The sequence below is a fragment of the Chenopodium quinoa genome, unplaced genomic scaffold (genome assembly GCF_001683475.1).
Source record: "Chenopodium quinoa cultivar QQ74 unplaced genomic scaffold, ASM168347v1, whole genome shotgun sequence".
NCBI classification, from domain to species: Eukaryota; Viridiplantae; Streptophyta; class Magnoliopsida; order Caryophyllales; family Amaranthaceae; genus Chenopodium; species Chenopodium quinoa.
The window spans coordinates 4,166,898-4,194,090 of NW_018742651.1; the positions used below are offsets into that span (position 1 = coordinate 4,166,898).

The 27,193-nt window shown below is 35.4% G+C and overlaps 2 protein-coding genes across 3 annotated transcripts; both read left to right on the forward strand.

Moving 5' to 3' along the window:
• The first annotated feature begins 282 nt into the window (after positions 1-282).
• LOC110722145 (tubulin alpha-4 chain-like) lies at positions 283-1,499 on the forward strand. Its single transcript, XM_021901404.1, has one exon. It carries the CDS (start codon positions 324-326, stop codon positions 1,188-1,190), a length of 867 nt encoding a protein of 288 aa, XP_021757096.1. The 5' UTR covers positions 283-323; the 3' UTR covers positions 1,191-1,499.
• Positions 1,500-4,891: 3,392 nt separating this feature from the next.
• Positions 4,892-20,197, forward strand: LOC110722146 (light-mediated development protein DET1-like). 2 transcript variants are annotated; one of them, XM_021901406.1, is made up of 11 exons: positions 4,892-5,452; positions 6,152-6,579; positions 6,751-6,979; positions 16,821-16,979; positions 17,207-17,275; positions 17,367-17,423; positions 17,578-17,658; positions 17,785-17,949; positions 18,058-18,153; positions 19,710-19,809; positions 19,948-20,197. In XM_021901406.1, exons 1-11 carry the CDS (start codon positions 5,381-5,383, stop codon positions 20,085-20,087), a joined length of 1,596 nt encoding a protein of 531 aa, XP_021757098.1. In that variant the 5' UTR covers positions 4,892-5,380; the 3' UTR covers positions 20,088-20,197. The 2 variants fall into 2 exon arrangements, with proteins under 2 accessions (XP_021757098.1, XP_021757097.1); XM_021901405.1 differs by having other exon boundaries at positions 4,893-5,452; positions 17,578-17,673.
• Positions 20,198-27,193: the final 6,996 nt, after the last annotated feature.

Below are 27,193 nucleotides of genomic sequence, written 5' to 3' on the forward strand. Positions count from 1 at the left end.
GCACCCCTGCTCCCTACACCTACTATACACCCAACCAAATTTCCCTTGGCCACAATTCTGCTAGTAGGCTTCTCTAAGTCTGTAGGGAGGAGTCTTGTTGCAGATTTCAATAGAGGCATGTTTGGAAAGAGTTATTGGTTGCTACTCTCAAGTCTCGGTTGGTAATTGCTCAACCTCGAAGTGAGGCTATTAGACACAGGTCTGAACGAGTTTTTCGAGTCGGTAAGGGAATATGGTTACAATTATTACAGAAACTAGATGGCCTCTATGCTTCTCTTGCTGTCAACACTTTTGGTAACAATTACCTGCTTGTGTATTCTCTTATGATGGCTGGGAATTGGCCACAAAGTTCATATGTGTATTTTCTATACACTATCTATGGTCTTCGTCAGGGAGACAGTTGGCAGTGTTTCATTGCCATTTCCTTTCTGTTTTTGGCCTTCGAGTCGTGGCTTGTTGCTAAGCACACTAGGAAGAGATTTTGGCAGCAGTGTCTGGTTGATAATTTTGTGTTAAGTGTTGTTGATGCTTTTGTTTCTGCGGAGAAAATGGTGTTGCTAGGTGGATTACAGTCTTTGTTTGAAGCGTTCTTGTTGGCCTCATTGTTGGGATGCTTCCCTACATCACAGGCGCTCGCTTGTTCTGCCGCAGTTGTGAGCTATACGCAAACTAACTTTACCTTATCTCTTGCCTCACTCATGCTCCCAATTGTGACTAGTTTCCTGGTAGCACTATCCTTGACACATTCACTTCGGGTTGATGATGCATTGAATGTGGCTATCACTGAGTTTCAGAAAAACTTAGTCCCTTACCCTCGTATTCATTTCATGCTTCCTTCTTATACTCTTGTTATGTCTGATGATAACGCCTTCCATGAGCAACTATCAGTTGAGATCAATGACAGTACATTTGAGCCTAGTGCTAAGATGGCCAAATGTGATTCCCACCACGAAAGGTACATGGCTTGTTGTGTGGTGCGCGGAGGAGATGTGGTACCCAAAGATGTAAATGCCACTGTTTTCACATTCAAAACAACGAGATCCAGACAGTTTGTGAACTGGTGTCCTACTAGATTCAAGTGTGGTAGTACCTACCAGCCTCTAATGGTGGTGCCAGGAAAAGATTTGGCCAAAATTCAAAGGGTTATGGGTATGATTTCTAACTCAGTCAGTGTTGCTGAAGTGTCCTAGAGAATCGACCACAAGTTCGACCTTATGTCTGCCAAGCGAGCTTTCATGCTATTATTTTCTCTAGACTTGACGACAAGTCTTTTTGAAGGGGAAGGGTATGATACAGGAGAAATAAGAAGAAAAGATATTTTAGTTGGTTTTAGTGGGTAATTTTGCTTATTAGCAAAGTGGTTATTTTCATCATTTGTCCTTTTGTGCTTAGTTTTATGATAACTGGATTAGAGAGAATCTTTCTGTTCGGGTCATGCCTTATTAATGCACCTTAGGTTGTAATTGGAATTAAGAAATGAATTAACAATCCTATCTCTATCTCTCTCTTCTCTAATCTTCTCCTTTATTCTCTCTCTAAACTCCTTCTTCTTCCTCACGTTTCCCCTTTTTTTCTAATCTCCCCTGTTCTTATGGTATTATTAGCAACCACCAAGAAAACCTCCCTTATCACATATTTGTAAATAAGAGAAACTAGATGAAGTGTAACACCCCAATAATTCTCCCTTTAAACATGTGTGTACCTTGAACAAAATCCAAGAGAATTATTATCGTGCTAGCGCCACGTGTTCAAACGTTAAGCCTATATCAGAAATTAGCAGCGGAAAAACTAATTCAATTATAAATAAGTTTCAAAACTAATAAACTAAACCAAATTAAGTCTTACAACTTGGAACCATTAAGGCATGTATTCAAAACCCAAACTAGTGAAAGTACCGAGTTTAAACAAATTCAAAAGTAAGTAGCAAGATAAATTGTGGAAAGCAACCAACACTCCACTCAAAATCCCACCACCTAGATGTGAAAGTTGCATGTGTAAGAACTTGTGATTAATCTGCTCCCCAATATTACAAGTGTAAAAATTGGATCGTCACTGGGTCATTGAAAGGCGAAGGCCATGACCAAACAAAGACACATAAAGCACGCAATCAGCAAAGCTGAGTACATACAAGCTGCGAAATATAATAAGAAATCCCTAGCATGCTACTAATAACCAATCATCACGCAACATTGAATTATAGACTCAACACACGACTCAACTGTCAGTTTTACTAAGACTTCACTAGTTAATAATAGTTAAATCATTCCATTTTATTAATTGGATTAAGCAATAGATAAGGTTTTCCATCCCATGCTCCACTTGGAACATCAATAAAAGAAAAACCCCATGCCTCCTTTCGGAAACATAAATAAAACATCCAACAACCATGGGCGCGACTCCGTGATCGTAGCTAGTATGAGTCTCATCTAACTCCTAGTTTTTGAAAAGTATTTGAAATAAGTGACTCGTAGATCACCCTAGTTTAAATTTCATTTTGTACCCGGTTGAACTAATTTCAAGTCCGGATCCGATTTAGACCCGGTTCCAACCAATTCCAAGTCCGGGTCCTAAAACTTTGACCAGGTACCCGGTTTGGTCACCCCTAATTATACATATATGCTTCGTATTATTTTGCATTATTACATTCCATTAAGGTTCTATTCACCTTTACTAAATTGAACTGAATTGAACGGATTGAAGCTGAACTGAACTGAATGGAGCTGAAATGAATATTTTATGAGAGAAGGAAATTAGGAGCTAAACTGAACTGAACTGATTGGAGCTGAACTGAACTGAACTGAAATTAAGCTGAAGTAAACATGCCCTAAGATGATTGTGTTACAAACTACATGTGTAAACATAATTAAATGTTACAAACCCAGAAGATTAAAGGCTCCCAAGTCAAACTTAGAGACACATACATAGCTAGCACTAGAGAACATCGATCTTTACTTACAATTAGTAGACTTAATAAGTTTAAGTTTAATAGAGGACTACTACTTTAAGGCGGCAGTAGAAAAATAAGCTCTCGTGTATCACAAGCTCCCTCCTTGAGTTTTGGGAATCGATTGGTGTGGCTAATGTTGAAGGTCTCGAGTGGAGAGCTGAAGACAATGGCTACTCTAATGTGGGCGGCTTGGGTACACAAATATATAATTAGAATAGGACGCGTCCAACATTGTTCATGGAATTAAGAGGAATGCAGGGGTTTTAATCCCGTGTCAATGATGATTGATGATATTTGTTCTGTCTCTCAGTTTTTTGTTGCTTAATCCGCGTCTCATGTTAAGAGTGCGATTGATACTTTGGCTCACCATGTACCTAGTGGGATTTAGAGGTTATAATGAATTTATCTATTTAGGTCTATTCCCCCCAAAGTCTTTTAACTTTGGCGGAAACTAACCTCTTTTAATGATAAGCCGCACGTGTTTCTTCAAAAGCTAACCTCTTTTAATGTCAAAACGAGTAAAGCACAAATACACACCCCCTAAACTATTGTATTTGTGCATTTTTTATTCCTCAACTTTTGTATGTGCTCCTTTGGTCCCTCAACCATCTAAAGTGGTGTTTCAGACCAAATAATTTAGTAATTTTGCCTAATCAGTAATAATTTAAGGACCTAAATTTATTGTTTGTCATTTTTTTTCTTCTTTTTTTTCACGCAATTGACTTTTTATCAGCAAAAGTGCACATACAAAAATTGCGGGAATAAAAGTGCACAAATACAATAGTTATAGACTGTATTTGTACTTTAATCAAAAGAAGACACTCTAATTCACTTGATTTTCCCTTATTATTTAAAAGGGGTTAATAAATGTAGGAATAATTTTTCCTAAAAAAAAAAAAAAAAAACTTATATTCTGTTTTGCCCTTGTTTTAATTTAAACATTTTCATTCCTAACTATATAAAATGTAATCATCTCTACCGTTTTATTTACAAGTATATTTTAACGTAGTCAACCTCACATGAACAATAATAAAATGCACTACAACGATTTTTGTAAGGTATGAATAATATGTGATGTAATTTTTTTTTTTGGTCCCGCAAAATCTAATTTATAGATGAACAATCAAACTCATCTTGTACGAAATGTCAGGGTGTCGGTTTGTGTTTCCGGGGGTCAACAATACCTATTGGATTTAATTTCCGTGGTTCAACAATAACTATCGGATTTATGATTTCTGGGGGTCAAAAGTATCCCTCGGATATGATTTTTGAGGGTCAACAATACCCCCGGATATGATTTTCGGGGGTCGACATACCCTAGAATATGATTTCCGAGGATTAACATTTAACCTTAGACCGGATGGTATATGAACGGTGAATGACTTCTTCGTCTCTACGGCTTCGATTGAAGAATTTTGAGAGATTAGGGATCCAAGAGGTAGAAATGGAAATGAATTGAAAAAATAAATTGGAAAAAAAAGGTTTCTGGAAGTGAAATAACGAAACAATATATTGAGTCTTTTTTTTTGGGAAAAGGGGTATTTCAATCTTTTTATTCTATTAATATCATTAATTCATTTCTGCATTTAGGTTATTTTGTACATCATTTAGGACCTGTTTCGATTTACTAAAAACAACTGAGGTGAACTGAACTGAAATGAACTGAACTGGTTGATCCTGAACTAAGGACTTGTTCTCTTCACCTGAAACAAGTAGATCTGGTTTGAATTTTTTAAGGTCTGATCTGAATTTTTCTGATTTGGTCTGGTCTGATCTGATTTAACAATTTGATTAAACTTTGACCGCATTTTAATACTAATCTATAAAGAAAAATATTATCAAAATGGATCTTGTTAGATTCGTCTCATTATGAACTTTTTAAATATGTAATTTTAATAAAAAAAATTTAACACGCAATTAACGATATTTAACAATAAGTAAATGATAATAAAAAAGTTCTGATCTGTTCTGATCTGAATCTTTCTGATCTGGTCTGAATTTATTAAAAAATAAGTAATCAGTATTTGAAATAAGTTAAAGAGAACAAGTCTTTAAATGAAATAAATAGAGCTAAAGTGAATTGTTAATGAGAGAAGGAAATTAGGAAATGAAATGAAATTTAGCTGAATAAAATGGACCTCGTACCTCTGTTTTTTTTATTAAAAAAAAAAAAACTAAATCCAACAGCATCCCTCGCCCCCAATTTCGTAGCTCTGCTGTATCTCTCTCATCCGTACACCTTGTCCACCGAACTCCCTCCCATCATTTCTCTCTCCTCCCCAACACCCAACGCCGACCACGCGAACAACCAGCAACTGACTGTGTCGCTTCCTCTCTTTTCTTCCATTTCTTGTTCAATTAAGGTATGCAATTGCATATCTTGTCTTTCACTGGTTCTTCGAGTTGCCGTATCTCTTCTTGCTCGCAGCTCTCATGTTTAAAAGTAACAATCTTGTTGCTAGATTGTTTGAACGCCAGACTCGTGCTTCTACTCCTGGCACCAATGTATGTTTTTCTCACTTTTTTTTAATTTATTTTTTATTTTCTTACATTTTATACCATTTTAGTTTCAATTTCTGTTTTTCTTGTTTTAGGGATTATCTTGAATTGCTTATTACTGACTTACTGAGTAATTTAGTTTAATCATGTTATTCTTTTTTATAATGGATATGGGATTGTGTGACTACCCATGTTTTACACTTGGCCTTTGAGTGAGAAATTGTGTGTTTTTGGTAAATTGGTACTTATTGAATTGTCAATTGTTCATGTCTCAGTGTCGTGGAGTGTGATCTATAAGAATTTGAGTGACATAGGATTTAATTGATGATGAGCTAAGTGAATTTTTTTATGTGGGTATGTAACGCGTGAGACTTCAAATTGAATTGTGGAAGTGAATCAGAGGTTGGAGTTCTTTGGGTTAGTGTTTGAGAGAATAACCCATTTGTGAGTTTGGATTAATTTCCCGCGTCAATGAATAACTCATAAGACTGGTGGGCTACTCCACTTATAATAACTGACGGTCTTGATAGCTTGTATATGATCACGTAGACATGCCTTTGATCCCCTTAATATTTGATAGGTAGCCTTGTCTTTGATATTTGTTATTATAGAGCTAGGAGTTTGGTCATATGTTAGCTGCAATTTGTTGTATTGAATCATTTCGATTTTTGTTTTTTGAAACTAACTGTAACTTTATTTATCCAGATTCATCGTGCTAGGCAGCTTTATGAGAATATTGTGCCAAGTTATACCATATATGACGTTGATTGCCCCGATTATTCTTTCCGTAAATTCACTGAAGATGGTCAGTACCTGATCAGCTTTAGTAAAAATTACCAGGAGCTAATTGTTTATAGACCATCATGGCTATCATTTTCATATTTTGGAGAAGAGTGTGATGCTCATTATCTCCCTTCGAGAGCAAACAAGTTTGACAGCTTCTTCACTCAGTTATATTGCGTATCACTTGCATCAACTGATGAAGTTATTTGCAAAGACTTTTTTATTTACAAGGAAAGTAACCAATTTGGACTCTTTGCAACTTCTACTTCACAACTTAACAATGCCGTGTCCACAGAAGGTGCTGTTCAAGGTGTTCCATCTATAGAAAAGATTACATTTCACCTACTGAGGTGTGCAGTTTGATCTTGGGTTTTTCAATAGTTTTGGTCTTGTATTGGTTAGTACTTTAGTCTGACATTCGTATTGACCAAATAAGCTTCTTTTTTTTTTTTTTTTCCCTCCCCTCCCTATGTGATTACTAGGAGCTGGCTTTATTTAACTGTCATCTATTGATCTTTTAGATTGGAAGACGGCATTATGTTGGACAAGAGGATCTTTCACAATGATTTCATTAACTTAACACATAATGTGGGTGTATATCTATATGATGATCTGCTCGCTGTTGTCTCACTCCGCTATCAGATTATACATATACTCCAAGTTAGGGAATCTGGAAATCTTGTTGATGTGCGTGCCATTGGAGAATTTTGTCGAGAAGATGATGAACTCTTCCTGCATTCAAGTGCTCAAGTAAGTCATTCTCTTGAAAGCTGTATTTCTTAATCAGATTTTGTTGATCGCCGTGATTCAGGGAAATTGTGCATTGATACAAATGACATGTGAGATAATGTGATTACCCTTGTATAGTTGTATTATCAATCTTAGGGAATTGCTTTTCTGCAGTTTTTTTTTTTCCTTTTTGATTGGTAAAATTAACTGAAGTCTACCCCTCTGGATAGGACCAACCTAACACACTACACATCCTTGCAGTTGATAGTTGAAATCAGCTGTCAAAGATGGGCAGTTGTGCCAATAATTGGCTAAAATCACGAGCAGTGCATAAAAAGGCGCGCCTAGGCGTTAGGTGATTAGGGTAGAGGGCCTTTTTTCTCTAGGCAAGGTGCACCTAAGATACACTTGAGGCACACCTAGGCAAATTTCTTTAATTGTTTTATATTGTGCGCCTCACTTCAAAGATGCAAACCAAGGCCCGGCTAGGCGCAGCAGGACTCATCGCCTCGTTGCGCCTTTTTATATATTGATCACGGGTAGCGTCCCTAAAGCAATTGGAAATTAAATAATCATTGAATATATGATGATTTAAACAACAATCATTATTAGTAATATTGAATAGTTACAGGACATTAAAGATTAAAGCCCTTTTGGGTCCCAATACACAAAATATTATCTCCTTGTATAACTAAACAAATATTCTCTTAGGAATAGTTGAATTGATAGTTTGTCTTGACGCCAATGCTTCTGCTTTGCCCATTACTTTAGCCCTTCCATGACTAATTTTTCTCTCCAGTCTATACTGACAAAGCCTATTGCAGCTTTCACAATAGAATATTTAGAACCATCAAAATTTATGTTAAAAAAGCCTAGGAGAGGTTTTTACCACTCAATATGGGTATGTAATGGAACTAGCTTTTGATTTGTGAGGCATCATCCCTAGATGGGTGGTTTTCATTAATGAATCTCTTGAGTATTACTGTTCCTTCTAGCTTTAAGGGATTTGCCAATCAACCAACAATGTAGTAAAAAAGCTGCATTGTTGATTATAATCATGATTCTAACAAACATCTCATACGCCTAATTAAAATAATTTTCCCAAACCATATTTTTGACCTCATCAAGTTTCTTTGTGCGTGGAGGTATTTTGTCCATATATTTTTATTTCCAAACTAATTTATCCAACAAGCTCAAAGGATCTGAAATATAAGTTTAAAAATTCTTTATTTCATTGCAATGTTACTAGCATTTGCTTTCTTTTTTTCTAGACCACCATAGGACTTTGGTTGAAAATTCTTATAAGTGTTTTAATAAGTAATTAAACTAGATTTTGGAGGGTTTTTCTTTTAATTCAAAATAAATCCGAAATCCAAGTGACCTTGTTCAACACCACCCTCAAGTCCTCAACCCCCAAGATTAATATAACTAGGAACTTTGAATGCCTATATAAAAAATTAACTCTTATGTGAATAATCGGACATTCTAAATATTTTCTTAAAGGGAGTTAACTCTGATTTCCTATTATCCTTCTAAAGGCTTTCCTATCGTTATTAGTGACATTTGTTGTTCTTTCTGCAAAAGAATTATGGGATTTGAGTTGTGGAGGAGCTTGCTCGTCTAGTCAAACCAAGTCCTGCAAAACAAAGTCAAGCAACTGCTTGGGCATTGTTCCCGAGCAGATCCCTCTAACGGTCAAACGTGTTTAGAGAGAGGATTTGTAGAGAGAGACTGGAGAAAATTAATTACTTGGCAAATCTGTGTAAATTAGTATTTATAGGAGGGGATAAATTGACTTATTGGGGTTCAGATTAGGGTTTTCGGTCGTTTCGGCCGTATTAGGCATTGTTGGGCCGTGTTAGGATTTACAATTTCGGAATATTCCTGTTCTAGGGTTTAAATGAGGGTATTTTGGTAATTTTCGTATTTCATGAATGTGGGCCCACACAGAGTCCAAACATTTGCCCCCACGACAAATTCATGAAGCGCGCTCCGTGGTTCTTAAGTTTGTTGGAAAAATTTAATTGAATGAAATCAACTGTCTTGGAAATATGAAGTGTGCTCGAGTCACGTGAACAACTCATTTTTTTTTATTCTTCTTTCTTTTTTTACTGTTAGTCATCGAGTGCACAAAGGCGCAGCCAGATCCTAGTGCTAGGGCGACCTGGGCTATGTTGTGTTACATAACTGTTGCTGGGCGAGCTTGCTTGGTTGGTGCGAGCAGCGGGTGATGCCTGGAAAGCATAACTTGTTGTTCGGCAAGCTTGCCTAGCGGGTGCGCCTTTGATGATATGCTATGCACTAGCGCGTACCCGCACACACCACTTATACACTGCAACCCCTTGGTCTTCTTGGCGATGACTTGCCCCTCATGCCAGTGGCAAATCCGGGGGGTACATAGAGTTACAGCTGTACCTAGACCTAGCAATCCTGACCCGACCCGACCTGATTGACCCGACCCGTAACCCGAAAGTTGACCCGAAATCTTTAACCCGAAAATGACTAGAACTCGAACTAACCCGACTCAACCCGAACCCGACCCGAAATAGAGTTGACCCGAACATGACCTGAAGACCCGAAGTGACCCGACCCGAAAGACCTGACCCGAAATGGACCCGAAACCCGAACGTGACCCAAAACCCGAAGTGACCCAAAACCCGAAGTGACCCGACCCGATTTTAACCCGTAGTGACTCGAATCGGCCCGACCCGACCCGTAGTGACCTGACCTGAATTGACCCGAATCCTAAGTGAGTAGGGTGAAATAGTGAATTACTTAGTTTAGGGTTTCTTTATTTCCTACGTAATAGGTACTCATGTTTTTTTTTTTTTTTTTTTTTTTTTTTATTTAAAATTTTATTTTTAACGATTTTACTTTATTTTTCCAACTATTTTTTTTAAGTGAATTTATTTTGGTAACCCGACACAAGCTTGACCCGAATAGACCTGACCCGATCCGAATTGACCCGACCCAAAATTGACTCAAAAATTGATCTTAAAAATTGATCCGACCCAAATTGACCTGACCCGACCCGAACTTGACCCGAAGTGCTGACCCAAATCGACCCGAACATTTGCTGACCCGAACTTGACCCGACCTGAATGACCTATTTGCCAGTACCCCATTCCGCGGGAAAAAAAAACCTGATAACAAAAATATGTGTAAAATTTGCTGCAAAAATATGTAAAATATGTATACATTTGCTGCAAAAATAGGCGGTCTCTTAGGTACCGCTATGTAGTTCGCCGCAACAATTAATGGCCCGCCTTTTTTGTGTAAAATTCAAAAAGACCACCTATTTGAATAGGGGGTCTCTTAGGTGGGTTTTATTATTTTTCACGCCAAACTACTACTTTATCATATAGACCTAATGGTACAAATAACAGGTCTCTTAGGCGATATTGTTTATTTTTTCCACCAAAAATTAGTACTTTTGATCAAAGAGACCTTGTTACAAATAACAATTCTCTTAGATAATCTCTTTTTTTTACTAAAAAAAAATATTTTTTAAAGGAAATACTCCAAACATATATTTTTTAAAGGAAATACTCCAAACATATTTAGTTACTCAATTATAAGCCTTGTTGTATAGTGTACGCAAATACTAATACACTAAGCAAAATTATTAAACTCCACATTTTGTAAATTTTTTTTTAACTTAATTCTGTACCCCCATTCTCTAAATCCTGCATCCGCCACTGCCTCATGCGATGACTCGGCCAATGGCTTCGGACCTTTTTAATCGTGTTTAAACGTCCATATGACTTAAACAAAGGTGTTTTTGACACTCATGTGTCCTATGGGCGATGGCCTTTTTGATCGCATTTAAACGTCCTTATAAATTGGAAACTAAGGTGTATTTGACACTCATGTGTCTTGTGGGCGATGAAATATCATGGGCACTTTCCTTTACTATCAAGAATGCTATAAAATGATCCAATTCATCTTTTGTTAGATGCAATCTCGCTCGTTGCTTAATAAATTTTGACAAGAACTTCGGGAGGTCATAACTAGGCCCTCGGGTGTCCGAATCAAGCAATATTTTTTTTTATCAACTTGTGTATTTTTTTTTGAACTCTACGCGGCTTCGATTACACGTATAGGATTCGACCCAACAAAATTGCGAAAAAGGCCTCTAGCATGATGAAAATGCCATTTTTCTGATTACAGTCTAACTATAAGGCATAGAATTGGAGGGTGATGTGTATGGGTCGTCCCTTAATGAGCCTGTGGGATGGGTGATGATATGTTTGGTGCCCCTTGGATGGGCGATGATTTTTCTTAAAGAGCCCCTTGGATGAGCGATGATATGTATAAGAAATTAAAAACCCCTTGGGCATGCAATGAAAAGAGTTTTACGTTATGTCGTTATGTATACAATTTCGTATAATTATACGTGTTCTCCGTACTCTTTTGCATGAGTGATAAGTGTGACACACTCTTTCTACATGTGTGACAAGTGTCTTGTGGCTCACTTTTCGAATTTTCGAAGCGAATATTTCTTTATTTATGGCCAACTTCTTATCATTTCTCACTCACAATTTCAATCTTAAAATATTTGTAGTGAGAAAGTAGTGAGAGAAAGTGTTTGTAAGGCAAGGTGGTAGAAGAAGGCTAGCAAGCAGCATTAGCGGGAGCTCACTTTAGTTGGAAAATACTATCTTTTAAGGAACGCCTTTGTCTCTTTTAACTTTCTTTCTTGCTTGTTAATGGCTTCATCTTCAAGTTCTTCTAGTATTAGACTGCCAAGGTAGGCCTCCTTAAGCGAGATCACCGTGGAAGTAGTGTAAGATTGCTGAGTTACTTTCGACATTCCTTACGCAAACGTGTTGTCAAATTTCTTGGCTAGTCTCCATACTCATATTATGAGGAGGATTGGATCCCCGCCAAATGATGTAACTATGGCCTTCTCTCATGAATACAATTTATTTAATAGGTACTGTTACCTTGCAAATGGTGTAGTTAAAAACTTACAATAATGTTGCAGAAGACCGGGGTAGATCAAGGCAACGAAGGCCAACATCACGGAGGAGGCCTACCGGTTATGGGTTAAGGGTAGGGTTCAGAATCAACGAAGGAAAAGTTAGCCTATGCAGTTTTTCCATTGATATCAATTCTAATACAAGCTACAAGCTTACATAAAAAACATAGAGATACAAGAATGTAAAGATGACAACAAAACAAGGAAACTAAGCATGGTGCGATAGGCATCCTTCTTATAGCCAGTGCCTAGTTGTCCGTCATCAATGAGAAACCGGTCACCGCGCACTTGCCCATGATCACCGAGGTCATGGTCGCCAATCGTAACATTTCGCCAATCATAACTTGATGAGCTCTCTTTAACAGACCTCCTCGTATTTGTCAAAGATATAGGGTGAACAATTTTAGGGGAAGACGACGAACGCCTATAACCTGTCCCAATTTGTTGGCCTTGACACTCTTGTCGACAAGATGGGCCTTTCCGTTTGGCTTCTGGAGCCATGCCTCCGCCATCTCTTGCTTAGTTGACTCGGTCAGAGCTTACTCCAACTTTTCTTTTGGCAGCCAACCTTATGCTCTTTTCTGACCCACACAACTTCGAAGCATCCCTTTCCTAAAGGCCCCTTGCCTTTTTGAGCTTGGACTCCATGTCGGCAATCTGATGTCTCTTGCAAATGCGGTAAACAAAGGCATGTCACTCATAACACAAAAGGAAGACAACATAAAAGAAAAAGAGCCACTAACCTCAGCCCACGATTGTTGCATAGCTTTGAATTCATTCTCGTGATCTGGAACCTAGAATTAGTCAGCATCAACACTCGAATAAAGGTGACTCAACGCCATTCGACACGGGCCGCTCTACCTCAACTCTCAAGATCCCAAAAGGGGGCCCTACTAGATGATCTACTGTCGTCATCGTGCCTCTTTAACTTAAGACTTGGCGGGCATTGATAGAATGGTATCGGCACCGAGCGGTCATAACCTCTTGCATCGTGAGAGGAATTTAAGTTTGTGTAAACTTCTGGTCTTCATGAACCACGGGCCGAGTAGCTAATGTCCTTTAGGTCTTCTGTAAAAAAAATCAAGTAGTGTGATTCAGGACACAAGATGCATTCAAAATCAACTAAGAAAACTTACCTTGCTTAGTTTCTTCTTTCAGCTTCTTTCTCACCGTGGCGGCTTGTAAGGCCAGGACATTGTAGTTCTTTAGTGCTTCCGAATTCATGTATTTGGGGATTGTATACAAGTTAGAAGAAATTTAAAAGTCAACAAAGGTAAATACAATAATTTATGTGGAAAAAAAAAGCAGCATCATACGATGTAGGCAGCATAAGTTAAGGCTGACCTTACCCTGTAGGTAGCAGAAGTTAAGGCCGACTTTACAGAGCTTCCTCTCATCCTCTAGAAAGGCCCAATTGGGTATTCTGGTCAAGGACAGTGCATGTGGGTCGCCCTTAATCATGCGACCCTCGGTCTAGACAAAGAGCAACTACAGCCTCCTCCTAGAATGTCATAGTTTTATCTCAAGTTGGGTTCGCTCAAAGTTCGGAACCAATGGGATGTCCCAATTACGATAATGAACATATATAAATTAACCTCGCCAATTTTTCACGTTCAAAGGTTCCTTCATCACCACTCTGAAACTCGGATGGACGTAATCAACTTGGTCCAAAATTATCCTTAAAGGCGATTAACGTGAACAAGTTTCTCCAAAGTCTTAGACTCGGACCCATCATAGAGCACGCCACATTAAAAAAAAAAGTACACTTTGAGCCAAGAGTTAGGCATTAAGTTGCAAATGGCTAGGTTGTACTCATGTAGTGAAGTCCTCATAAATGGATGGAGAAGGAAGTGCATTCCTTTCTTTAATACTTCCTCCATTTCTATTTAGGTGACGCGTTTGATTTAGGCACATGTATTAAGGAGACGAGAGAGAGAGAGAGAATGAAAAAGCAAGTGGGGTATCTTGTAAATGCAAGGTAAAAAAGTTACCCTAAAAGGAATCGTGTCAACTAAAAAAAAAAACTTCTTAAAAAGGAATACGTGTCAACTAAAAAGAAACGGAGGTAGTATGAACCAATATACAAAGGAGTGGAGTTGTAGGATTGTGCGTTCATCGGGGCATACCCCATATATTGGCTAGTTACTCCATATTTAACGGCCATTGATTGTTGATAATGGTCTAAGTGGCGTCTAAACACTTCCCTTAACCCATAAGCCGATAGTCTAATATTAGAAGAACTAGAAGATGAAGCCAATAATAAGAAAGAAACCAGAGAGGAACAAAGGCGTACCTTAAAAGATAACGTCTTCCAACTAAAGTGAGCTTTCGCTAATGCTGAATCACGAGCACCACTTTGTCTACCCCTCCGGACAAGATCTTGCTAGCCTTCTTTTACCATCTCATCTTACAAACACTTTCTCTCACTATAAATCTTTGACGATTTAAATTGTGAATGACAAATGAATAAAAAGTTGGCCATATATAAAGAAATATTTGCTTCGAAAAGTGAGCCATAAGACACTTATCACTTGTGTAGGAAAAGTGTTACATACACTTGTCACTCATGCAAAAGAGTACGGAGAATACATATAATTATACAAAATTGTATACATAAAGTATAACTCTTTTCGTCGCTTATCCAAGGGGTTCTTATCCCCAATAGGCATCACACATGTAATCACCCATCCAAGGGGCTCTTAGCCCCAAGGGGCGCTAATCATATCATCTCCCATCCTAGGGGCTCGTTAAGAGGTGACCCGAGCACATCACCCTCCAATTCCATGCCTTAAAGTAAGATTGTAATTTCAAAAAAATTGCTTAATTCGGACTCCCGAGGGCCAAGTTATGATCTCCCGAAGTTTTTGTCAAAATTTACTTAGCAACGGGCGAGGTTGCTTCTAACAAAAGACGAAGTGGGTCATTTTTAAGCATTTTTGATAGTAAAGAAAGTGCCCATGACACTTCATTTCCCAAAAGACACATGAGTGCCAAAAACACCTCTGTTTCCAAGTTATAAGAACGTTTAAACGCAATAAAAAAGTATGAAGCCATTGGTTGAGGGGCAAGTCATCGCCTAGGAGGCCAAGGGGCTGCAATGCATAACATGTCATCGGCCAAGAGACCAAGGGGCTGCATTGCATAGCGGTGCGTAAGGGCTAGTGTGCGCTAGTGCATAGCATATCACCGCCCAGCATGCAACACATCATCGCCCTGCTGGCACGCAACACAACATTGCCTAGCAGAGGCATAGATCCTTGTTGGCGCGCAGCATGCCTAGGCATCACCCAGCATCATCGCCTAGCAGCTCGCCACGCAAGTTCACCCAGCAGAGGCATGCAGTGCGAGCCTTGGCATATCTTCGGCTAGGCACATCACATGATCGCCATGCCCGCATCGCGAGCACCTCGACGACTAATAATAATAATAATAATAATAATAATAATAAGGAATAAAAACTAAAAAATGTGTTATTGAGGCGACTTGAGCACACTTCATATTTCCAAGACTGTTGATCTATATTCAATCAATATATTTCTGACAAACTCCCGAACCGCAAAGCGTGCTTCACGAATTTGTCGTGGGGCTAATGTTTGGACCCCCTGTGCTTGTGGGCCCACATTCATTTAATACGAAAATCACCCAAATACCCTCATTTAAACCATAGAACAGTAATATTCTGAAATCGTGCGCAGCACATATCTTGAGAAACCCTAACACGGCTCAACAATGCCTAAGCCTAATATGGCCAGAAACCCTAATCAATTAATTGATCCTCTTCTATAAATCTTGATCTACACAGATTAGTGGGTAAATATTTTCTCCACTCTCTCTAAACACATTTGACTGACCGTCGGAGGGGCTTTCTCGGGAACACCCCCAAGGCTGTTGACTTTCTTTGTTTTGCAGGTTTTAGTTTGACCAAACGAGCAGGCTCCCCCACAACTCAAATCTCTGGACCCCTTGTGGGCCCACAATTGTGCGTTTAAAAACTCATTTACGAAAGTTCACCAGTTGACCAAACATTATACAATACTGCTCTAAAAGAGCTTAAAAAAGACACATATGTGGTTTACGGTGGAGAACCTTCATTGTTCATAGTGCATTATCTATTGCTTACTAGCTGACCACACATTGAGCAATAATTATTTGAAATAGCTTTAGTAGTAGATTGAGGTGTAGGCTTTTGGCTGAAAATCTCTGCTATCTCAAAATTTATATTTCCTAACTCTAGTAAAAAAAAAAGTATTTCCTAACTTATATTTTACGAACTTATCTTGTTTGAAATGAGATGAATACGATAAAATAAGTTGTAATAAACGGGCTCTTAAGTCTTAACATCTCGCAACTCAAGCTAAATCGAGGAAATAGGCCAAGACCCAAAACAGATGGGACAAATAAAAAGATTGAATTATATACGTCTTCTTCTCATAGATGTAGGGCAAACTTGAGAGATCTTTTAGCCTAACTTGATAGACTTTTGGGATTTTTTCTTTTCTCATTGGAGCTTGGGGATTATCACTTTTCTGAAACTAGTAAACAAATAGCTAAATAAGGGGGCAGGATCACATAACTCAATATCTTTGATTACTCTTGTCTCTAATGAAGCTTAACAACGTATCTAGAGCTATCGAGTAAAACCTGATTAAACTTTGAAGACCTTGAAATTTGGATGAATGGTTTTCAGAGATCTGATGATCAAGAAAAAAAAATAAGGGTTTGCTGAGATGCAGCAATCTTGACCTAGGGTTTTGTCAAGCTTTTTACTTCTATTTATATCTCTTACTCTCTAGCATCTTCTTAAAAATGCATTTCTATTGCAATTGATGCTTCTGTGCAGTTGAAAGTTATTATCTAACTTCCAAGAGTTGCTTTCTACAGTATGGAACAATAAACGACAATAATAACCAGAGACAAGCTCTTGCGAACAACAATGAAGGTGTTCCCAGCAGTGAGCATTCTATGCTAAGTGGCATTAAACAACGGTTACTTTCATTCATATTTAGAGGGATATGGAATGAAGAAGCAGATGAAGCAAATGTGAGTCATTTTACTTGTTTAAATTTCTCATCAATGATGTTTTAAAAAAAGTAGTTGATGCAGCTATTAAATCACGGATGGATTATAATGTCATATCAATGTAATATAGTATATGCATTGTTATTCAATATTTACCATTTATTCTATTTTATTTTCCTATTATTTATTTGCATTTCATCTCTTCTTAGAAAGAAGCTTGTTTATTCCTCTTTTCGTATTGTATTCAGAGGGTCCAACGGTTGAAAAAGAAATTCTATTGTTATTTTCAATATTACGTCGACTTGATAATGTGGAAGGTAAATTGATTTGTTAGAGAATTCTCAATGTTATTCTTTAGTTATCCTCGCAAAAATGCAAAATCTAAATGCAAACTCTTTTGTTGCCTAGGTTCAATTCTTGGACAGACATCACTTGTTGATCAAATTTGGTAGTGTTGATGGAGGGGTAAGGCTATCCCCCCCCCCCCCTTTTTTTTTCCCTTACAGGATTAATATGATATGCAGAAAGGGGATTTCTGTAATCTTGAGAAACATCTATCTGCCTTCGTCTAAGTAAGATTTTGATAGAACATGAGTTGATGATTGAAATATAATTACAGGTCTCCCGAAATGCTGACCACCATCCAGCCTTCTTTGCTATATATAGCATGGAGGCTGCGGAATTTGTAGCATTTTACCAGGTCTGTCTTTACCAGGTCTGTCTTTGCTCAACAGTTTTCCCCACTATGATTGTTACTCAGAAAATTACATACTTTTGACGTGACTGTTATTTGCTTATCACTTGTCGTCTTGTCCCCATGATTCAGAATTCAGCAGATGAGCTTTATTTTTTGCTCGAGAAGTTTGCTGACCATTTCCACATATCTCCAAACAATTCATTGCATATGAAATTTATCTCATCTCATTCAAATAACCACCACGCCTTTGAACAATTGATTTGCTTGAAAAATAAGTCTGGCAGCTTTTCACAGGCAAGTTTTTTTTTGTCCATTTTCTGGGTTTTTTGGCTGTGTTAGTTATGACTTTACATATGCTTGGAAATGTTAGCATTCTTCTTAACATTTGGCTAGTAATTGCAGTTTGTGAAGAAAACATTGGGATCTTTACCTTTCACTTGTCAGTCACAGAGTCCATCACCCTATTTTGATCAGTCGCTCTTTCGGTTTGATGAGAAGGTTTGTCTCTTATCCTTTGCCTAACAAGTGTGATAGTATTAGCTGTTAAAGCAGGATTTGACCTTGCCTGGAGTTGCTTTCTGTGGTTTACTGACTATTATCGTTGTCAAAATCTACTTTAACTAATAGATTATTGAAACTTGCTTCAACCATAACAAATTTTATCAGAAACTTGCTGTATGGAAAATTAAGATGTATAACATAAGATCATGCATGCAATCACCTAAAGAAGTTTGTTGATGCATGTGCCTTGCTGAGGAAACAATTTGGGTTTAACTCTTCTGATTGTTTACTTTAAAACTGAAAATTAATTAAAAATAAATAAATAAATTATGTATTAAAACAAGATACCTGGTGCATGATTAATGCAAGATGTTGAACCAAATGAAATGTCTCTGACCTTTCCATCAATCAAAATACCTTTTGGAACTTTCGAACCTAATTACTATGTTCATTGCAAGGGTATCTTTTCTAGTAAGATAAAAGGATTATTTACAAGAATTACAACGAAGGGAGGGAACACAGTGATTACCACGGTTTTATTTAATTCTATTTGAATTCTGAAAAGAGAAAAGTGTTTCTTCCACCCATTTTCTATAACTAAAATGTCCAAAATGACCATAAGAAGGATTACTATTGAACCAACATCAAGATATAAAGAGGGTTGACCAAGAGCTAAAAAAAGCATGCTAGAGAAGTAGTACGATAATCCTCATTCAATAGCTTGATGATCAGTTCCGACTGTCCAAGTGAATGTTCAAGTTCAATAGCAGGCTTTTTATAGTCTTGTTGATCATCGTACGAGGAGGGTTGACCAAGAGTCTTGTTGATGATCAGTTCCGACTGTCCAAGTGAATGGTTTTTTTTATGCTTCATGCCATATTCATTCAATAGTTAACATCTGCTACAAAATCTGTTATTGCAATGAAAAATATTATGTCAATTTATAGATTGCTTTCAAGTAGGAACACTGTTTGAAAAGGTGCAAGGTGACGGGATAAGTGCTTAATTTGGTCTGGACAAGGCGTGTTTGGTTAGGCGCATGAGGTGTACCCGCCCGAAGCAGACTTCAGTCAGAGGTTTTAACTGTTCATATAGTGTGCCTCACTTGGCACGCCTTAGGTTCACCTAGGCACAGCAGAACCCCTTTCGCTTCAACGTGCCTTGAACTTTTTATACATTGAGCAGTAAAACTTTAATATGCGTGGTTAAATTTTCTATCGGTTTTGTCTTATTTTAGAACTAGTTTGATTGTTTAAATGATTAATTATTTGGATGGATTGTGCTAGATTTGGCTTTTATGCCTTTGCTAACACACTTTAGGTATTGGAATAAATTTTCAGTTTCAGTGTTTCATCATATTAGTTTTTAACGTGATTGGTAGTACAACCTTATTTCTTACCTTTTCTAATTATATGTCACTAATACAGCTGATTATTTCTTACTTTTCTAATAGTGTCACTAATACCGCTGATTATTTCTTACCTTTTCTTATCAAATGTTGCTATTACAACTGATTATTTCTTACCTTTTCTAATTAAATGTCACTAATACAGCTGATTTCGGCTACTGATCGGCATAGACAATCCACGGACCATCCCATTAAATTTACCTCAAGGAGGCAACCCAAAATTCCAAAGTTCAAGATTAAACCAGGTATGCGTCCTGTGTGATTATTGGATAATCAAACATCCTCCTTAAATTTTGGTGTCCGATGGACCACTATACTTGTCATGATTTTGATTTAGTATGAAATTTAGTAATTGTAACAAACAATGCTTACTTGTATCATAGGCCCTGAAGCTGGGAATTCAGATGCTCGGGCAAAGAAGATATCCTCGTTCTTGTTCCATCCAATTCTACCTCTTGTCATTTCCGTTCAACAAACTATGTTCTCACAGTCTTCCGTTGTGAATATTCACTTTAGGAAATGATAATAATTTTTGTTGGATGTATCTCTAAACATTCTATTTTAGGAGTGTATTATTTAGCATTTAACAATTTTGGCGGGAAAATTATGTGTCCAAGAGCTGAATTTTGTATCTATGGTTCTTCCTCAATTCTCTTTTGTGTGTTTTTATCTGCATAAGAATTGACAGAACCTCTCTGATGTACATGTTTTGAAACAACTAATCCACCAATTATTCTAATATCTAATATTTTTTTTAAAAAAAAAAATGGTTTTGACAATCGCAACTTTGAATAAGCCATTATAAATACTCTAACCTTTTTATTATCTTTACAATGGGCCAAACTTTGGGAGAGCTCTTTTTGAAACAGTCTCTAAACTATTGTGACCATTTAATAGGTTAATTGAGAGGGGGATAAACTCTCTTGTTTGGGTAAAGGATTGATGGAAAGAAGGGAAAGGAGAAGCAGAATGAGGGATCCCTCTCTTTAGTAAGTATAATCCCTCCAAAATTAGAGAAATTTGCTATGTATTGTGTTTTCATTTAATAGGTTAAAAAAAACCTCCATCACCCTCCTCCCCCCTCCATCTCCTCCTTACTTCTTTTCACCATGCACTCTCGTAAATAAACCACCACATTCTCTCTTGCTTTCTCCCAACAAACAAACCACCGCCTCTCGTAAATAAACTATAACGACCATCACCATCTTCTCTTAATCTCTCTTCTTTTTCCCTTTATCCTATGAACTATAACTTGTGGATGGCAGTGAACTCGAAAAGGGTTTGGGTTTGGCATTGGAGGTGGGTAGGTGACTGCGAGTCTAGATTTCATCAATGTGACAAACAGGTTAGGGTGTTGATTATGGTGAACTTGCATTGAAGGAGCTTTAGGGGGTCTGGTTGTGGTGAAGGAGGGCCCCCTAGATGGCGCTAGTAAAGGGAGAAAGTGGTCGTGGTTAATATGGTCTAACTTGTAGTTTTATATACTCGTTGGTCTAAGCGACTCTTCGTTATAGTTCATGTTTTATTTAATTATTAATGCAAAATAAGAAGATATTTGTAATAAACATGTTATAGTTGTATTTTATCTTCGAAGTATGTTATTTTTAATACTTTTTTTTTTTTATTAAATATAGTGAAATTACCATGGTATGGCGCATTGGCGCGAGACCTAATCTAGTGAGTAACTATTATAGAATTGATTTAATTATAAATATAAATTTCTAATATCTATTTTCTATATAAATGCATAAAAAAAGAAATAAATGTTCGAAATAATCCAATCGTTGCCTCATCTGCCCATAATAATCCCAATAGTCCCAAGTGACTAGTCACTTATTGACTAGGTAATGTTTGGATTTAAAGTACACGCGTCACCATATAATTTGTATAATTTTAAATTAAAAAAAAAATTGAATTTCAAAATTAAAAATAAATTGGCAGCCACCTAGCCACCCCCTCCCCAGCCCCAATCATCGCAATACTCGCCAAATTGCAGCAATTATGAGATCAGAGTTCGTTGGGTTTGGACAACTAAAATTAGTGCAAGGGAAGGTGAGGGAGGCCAAATTGGGGTGGGGGAGGATGAGGGATGCCGAAACAGGATGGCCGACGAGGGAGGGTGGGGAAGGTCGGAATCCAGACGGGGGAAAAGGAGAGGTGCTGGAATCAGGACGGGGAAGAGGAGGGGGTCAAGATTGGAACGGAGAAAGGGTTTCGAGGGTGGGGAGATGATCTAAGTGGGTTTTTGTGGCAGAGGGAGGGTGGTTGGTGGTTCAAGAGAGGGGGGTGCTGACACTAGGGGGAAGGGGTTTGGGTGGCCGGCGTTGCAGGGAAAAGAGTTCAGCAGGAAAAGGCCCCGGGGGGGTGTGGCGTGGGTCGATGGGGTGCTTTTTAAATAGTTGAATAGTTTTTTATTTATTTTTACTTAAAAAAATTAAAAATTTTATACTCTTTTTGACCAATAACAAACAGACGTGTGTTAGGTAACTTGTTATTAAGTTAGATAACCAATTGAGATCATTGAGAGCGGATTGTGTATAAAAATTGGATTATTAAAAATTAATTGAAAGGTGGGATTATTTTGGCCGGTTGAGAAAAGAGTTGGATTATTCTGCACAATTTTTTCCAATAAATAAATATATATATATATATATATATATATTAAAATTGAGTCAACAATTCATACACAAAGGTTAAGCTTGTGTTAGTAAGGTGGTAATTAAGTTCGTTTTGTCGAATGGTGGAGCCAAGATTTAAAAATCGAGAGATAAATGGACATTGTTTAGTTTGACAAAACTGTTAAAACACACAAATATTTTAATAGTTAAGGTTTTACATTTTACATTTCCAAAATACAAAGTATTTAGTAAAAAAAACAAACAAAAAAAAATGTAAATGACTATAGCAATCTGTTTAATTAATATGGTATATTTAAAAAATTATAACGTAAAAAATAACGTAAAAAATTTTGTATTTGAACATATTTTTTAAAAAGTGGGAGATAGTTGTCCACTAGTGGAGGTGTTTAGATAAAATATCAAGAAATTGAAGATAAAATATCAAGAAATTGAAGATAAAATATGAACGCATGCCAAAGTTTAATAGTTTCAAATGTAATTCAACACTTTTACATTTTTCATAAATTACAAATCTAATCATATAACTAATATATAAAGCTAAACTTTTAGCTAGATCACGAGACATCGACACTTGGCGTTCCAATTTTTCGCCAAGTGTCGCACCACGTTGGATAAATGTAAATAAACGAGGTCACATGGCTTTTAACTTTTCGCCAAGTATCGCGCCACGTTGGATAGATTTAAATAGACTTCCTAAGATAAAAAAAAAAAATTAGTTTAGAATTCTATTTGGATAGAATCTTAGAATGAAATTATTAGTCTAGAGTTTTATTTTCGATAAAATACCAATAAATCAGACGTACAAATCATGTATATCATATAACTAATATATAAAGCTAAACTTTTAGCTAGACTACGAGAAAGTGACACTTGGCATTTCAATTCTAAATATAGGCAACGATTAATTATTTCATGCCATGTTGGAGTTATTCGGATATATTTTTATGGATAAAAAAGTTATATTTTTTTTATAAAGATAAAAATTGGATAGATTTATTGGATAAAAAAGTTAGTATAGAGTTTTATTTTCAACTAGGTTAAGTCTCGTGCCATGTACGGTCATAAAAATTTTACAATAAATAAATAATAAATATGATGTTAATTCAACGATAATTTATCCAAAAAATTTATTTGTCACAAAATAACTTAAATTAAATGTAAAGATTATTGAATTGGATTATATATATATATATATATATATATATATAAAATAGTAATAGAAACTTAGATGATATAAGGTTTTATATAAGAAAATTAAATTATTTGCTTAGGTAGTTAGGTTAGTACCCATATACGAACTCATATCCAATTGTCCTTAAATTTTTGACACAGTTTGATCGGCATAATATGAAAATTTATTTGAGTTCATTTTACTTTAGGATAATTAGTATTCCGCAATCAACTTTTTAAATATATTTTTAGTGAGTAGTAGGTTTTTCTAAAATAAAATAAAATAATCACATAAATGTTTAGAACAATTAGATTTAATTTTCCAATATATGTTATGTACGAAGTATACTATAATAAAATTATTTTGTTCTTATACGTTATGTATAGTTTAAAGATTAATACTCCGTACAAAGTATGCTATCAAAATGATTTTTCTTTAAAATTGATATTGATAATATTATAGTAATCTTGGAAAACAATATATTCCAATACCTTATTTTTTTAAATTTTAATCTATGTTAGTATTTTTGTAATTAAAAGTTTCCTAGTATATATAGAATATATGTAAAAATTTTAATTGAGTAATATTGGATTAAATGTGTTGTCAAAATGGAAATAACTATTATTATAGGTTATAAAATATATAGATGTCATTAAAATATGGCAAAAAAATTAAAAAGGAAAGGGAAAAAAAAGGTGGGAAAATTTTCAACCAGGAAATGACAAGTGTCATTCATGGCTTCGCATTTAGTATATGTTTATTGATAAAATTTGGATAAATTTATAAGATAAAATGGTCGATTTAGAGTTTAATTTCCAATAAAAATTATAAGTTTAGCCAAACCACGAGACATTAACACTTGATGTCTTACATTTTCACCAAATGTGCGCCACGTAAACAACAATTAAATAATTTATCATATAAATTTATTTTTTATATTATAATTTTTTTTGAATTGAAGGAAATATATAGTTCAGAACGTAAAAAATTCATTTATGATCTATATATATATATAAATTGGTCTTAAAATTCAATAAACAACCCGGACATCGCACGGGGTACCAAACTAGTATAAATATATAACGAGGAGTTTTTTCCCGAATTTTTAGAGAGCTACGTAGGATTAATTTTTTCAGCGTGCCATGTTGGATAAAATTTTTTAGTGGTAGCCAATTAAATACGAGATTATTAATTTCTTTTAGAATTAAATCATTTAAATGACACGTAAGCAAAATTGACGAATGAGATTTTAAAGTTTGAATTAAATATATATAAAATATTATCTTATGATATCAGGAATTTTATCTTAATATATAACAAGTTTTAGCGCGCGCGCGACACACACACACATATCTATAACTTTATACTAAAGGCGAAATCAGGAATGACACATGTCATCTCCTGGTTAAAATTTTTCCCTCCAAAAGTTTTTTTTTTATTTTTTTTTATTTTTTTGCCAAAGCTTCTTAGAAAAGTTTTTAATACAAATATATGCAATAATATTTCATTTCCTATTTGATAAGTATATTCTATTTGTACACATTCAAACAAAGATATTATTTTCTTATCTATCTATAACTTTATACTAAATGCGAAATCAGGAATGACACATGTCATCTCCTGGTTAAAATTTTTCCCTCCAAAAGTTTTTTTTTTTTAATTTTTTTGGCCAAAGCTTCTTAGAAAAGTTTTTAATACAAATATATGCAATAATATTTCATTTCCTATTTGATAAGTATATTCTATTTGTACACATCCAAACAAAGATATTATTTTTTTATACAATAATATGCAATAATAGTTTGCTATCTATAACTTTGTAATGTAATTCATAGTTATTTTTATTAGTCGTGCATAAATTATTCTCTCTGTTTTCTTTAGTGTGATAAATTTTTTCTAAAAAATTATAATTACAGAGCTTTCATCCTATTTTGCAATTATGGTTTTGATTGTAAAAGTTATGATATTTTCTCTAAATCTGTGGTTTACAAATCCTTATTATTGTAGATGCCGTATGGCTTTTATTTAATGATATTATTCTTTCCGTTCAAAAAAAAAAAAAAAATTACTGTGCCTGGCACGGGACTTAACCTAGTATATATATATATATATATATATATATATATATATATATATATATATATATATATATATATATATATATATATATATATATAGGAAGGTTCATGTAAGAACCCTCCTCTATATAAGAACCAATCTGGATCGTGGATTATAATTGATCTGACCGCTCAAAATGTATAGGTTAGTAATGACACTTTTGTAATTTTTGCTACACACTTTTCCCTTTCTTTCTCCTTTCTTTCTCTCTCTAGACTCATACAACTCTCTCTCCTCTCATAATTTTGGGTGAAAATTCCTTCAAGAAATTAAGGTTTGTTATTCAATTATTATCATGCAATCTTTCTATTCATTCTATTCTATTATTTTCTCATGATTTTTGCTTCGATTTATTGAGCATTTTTTATGCACTTTTTCTCAATTTTTTAGCGATTTTTTGGCTGCGATTTTGATGTGTTTTTTCTCAATTTTTTACTTGATTTTTGCTATTCATATGCTCAATTTTGTTCGTTTATGTTTGATTTATGTTCGATTTTTGATTTTTGCGATTTATATGCGTTTTTATTTTCGGCTTAATTTTTTGAATTTGAGATCGATTTTTTCGGCTTTATTTTTTCTCAATTGTGTTTGATTTTTTCATTCTAAGTTTATCAGTTTGTGCCCGATTTTTTCGGCTAGTTTATCACTTTGAGTTCGGTTTTCTATTTTATCATCAAATTTTCTAAAATTTGTGTTTCTGTTCGATAATTTTGGTGATATTTTTCTAATTTTGCTGCATTTTATTGATGTATTTTAGTTCTGATTGTCAGAAATGTGATTTCCGTGCTTTTGTATTGCCGTAGAAATTGTTTATATATACTACCTATAATTATGGTAGTTTTGCAATGAGTTATAAGTTGGATTTCATTTTTAGTTGAATAGTTGATCAGTAGCCATATACGAAGTTCTAAGATAATTGTTGGTTGTCAGATTCTTAGTAAGAATATACTTAGGAAACTTGTTTATTCAAATATAAAGTTCTAACTTGTTTAGGAAACTTTCCTTGCAATGAGTGACTATTTCATAAACCCTCAAATTTAGCACTATGGTTAAAGCATGACAGTTGTATGAGCACTATGTATATTAGTGCCTAATTTTGGTATGAGCCAGGTTATAGAGATGACAATGTATCATATTAGCATGGACACATGGCATAATGTATACCATAAAGTGTTGTGTTATAAGTTTTGGTCTGTGTAGAGGTCAATGGTTTTAGTAGCAAATTAGATAATGTTTTATAAACATTAGCCTACTAATTCAAATGGTAGAGCAGTGTGCAAAAGCACAAAGATGTGGGTTTGAATCCCACGTAGGTTAATTTGTGTAATGTTGAAAAGAGAATTATATTAGATCTGTTTGTCACAAAGTTTTCAGACTTTCATTAATGATTTCAAGCCAATTTTTTGTTTATAGAACTTAACACTATTTGATTTACTTTGAGTTATTCTAGATTATTTATAAAATATTTTGGTCTACTTTTGTTATTTTAAGTTATTTTGAAAGATAACCTATGTAGAAATTGAACCTACATCCCCTATGCATTTGCATAATGCTCTACCACTTGAGCTAATAGGTTTTAGCAATCAGCATACCTAACAATAACCTTATGTTCTAAATCATTTTTCCTATGTTCTAAATTCTTTTGTCAATGTTCTAAAGTTTTCTTCATATGTTCAAAAGTAGTTAAAGTAATCTGCTTAT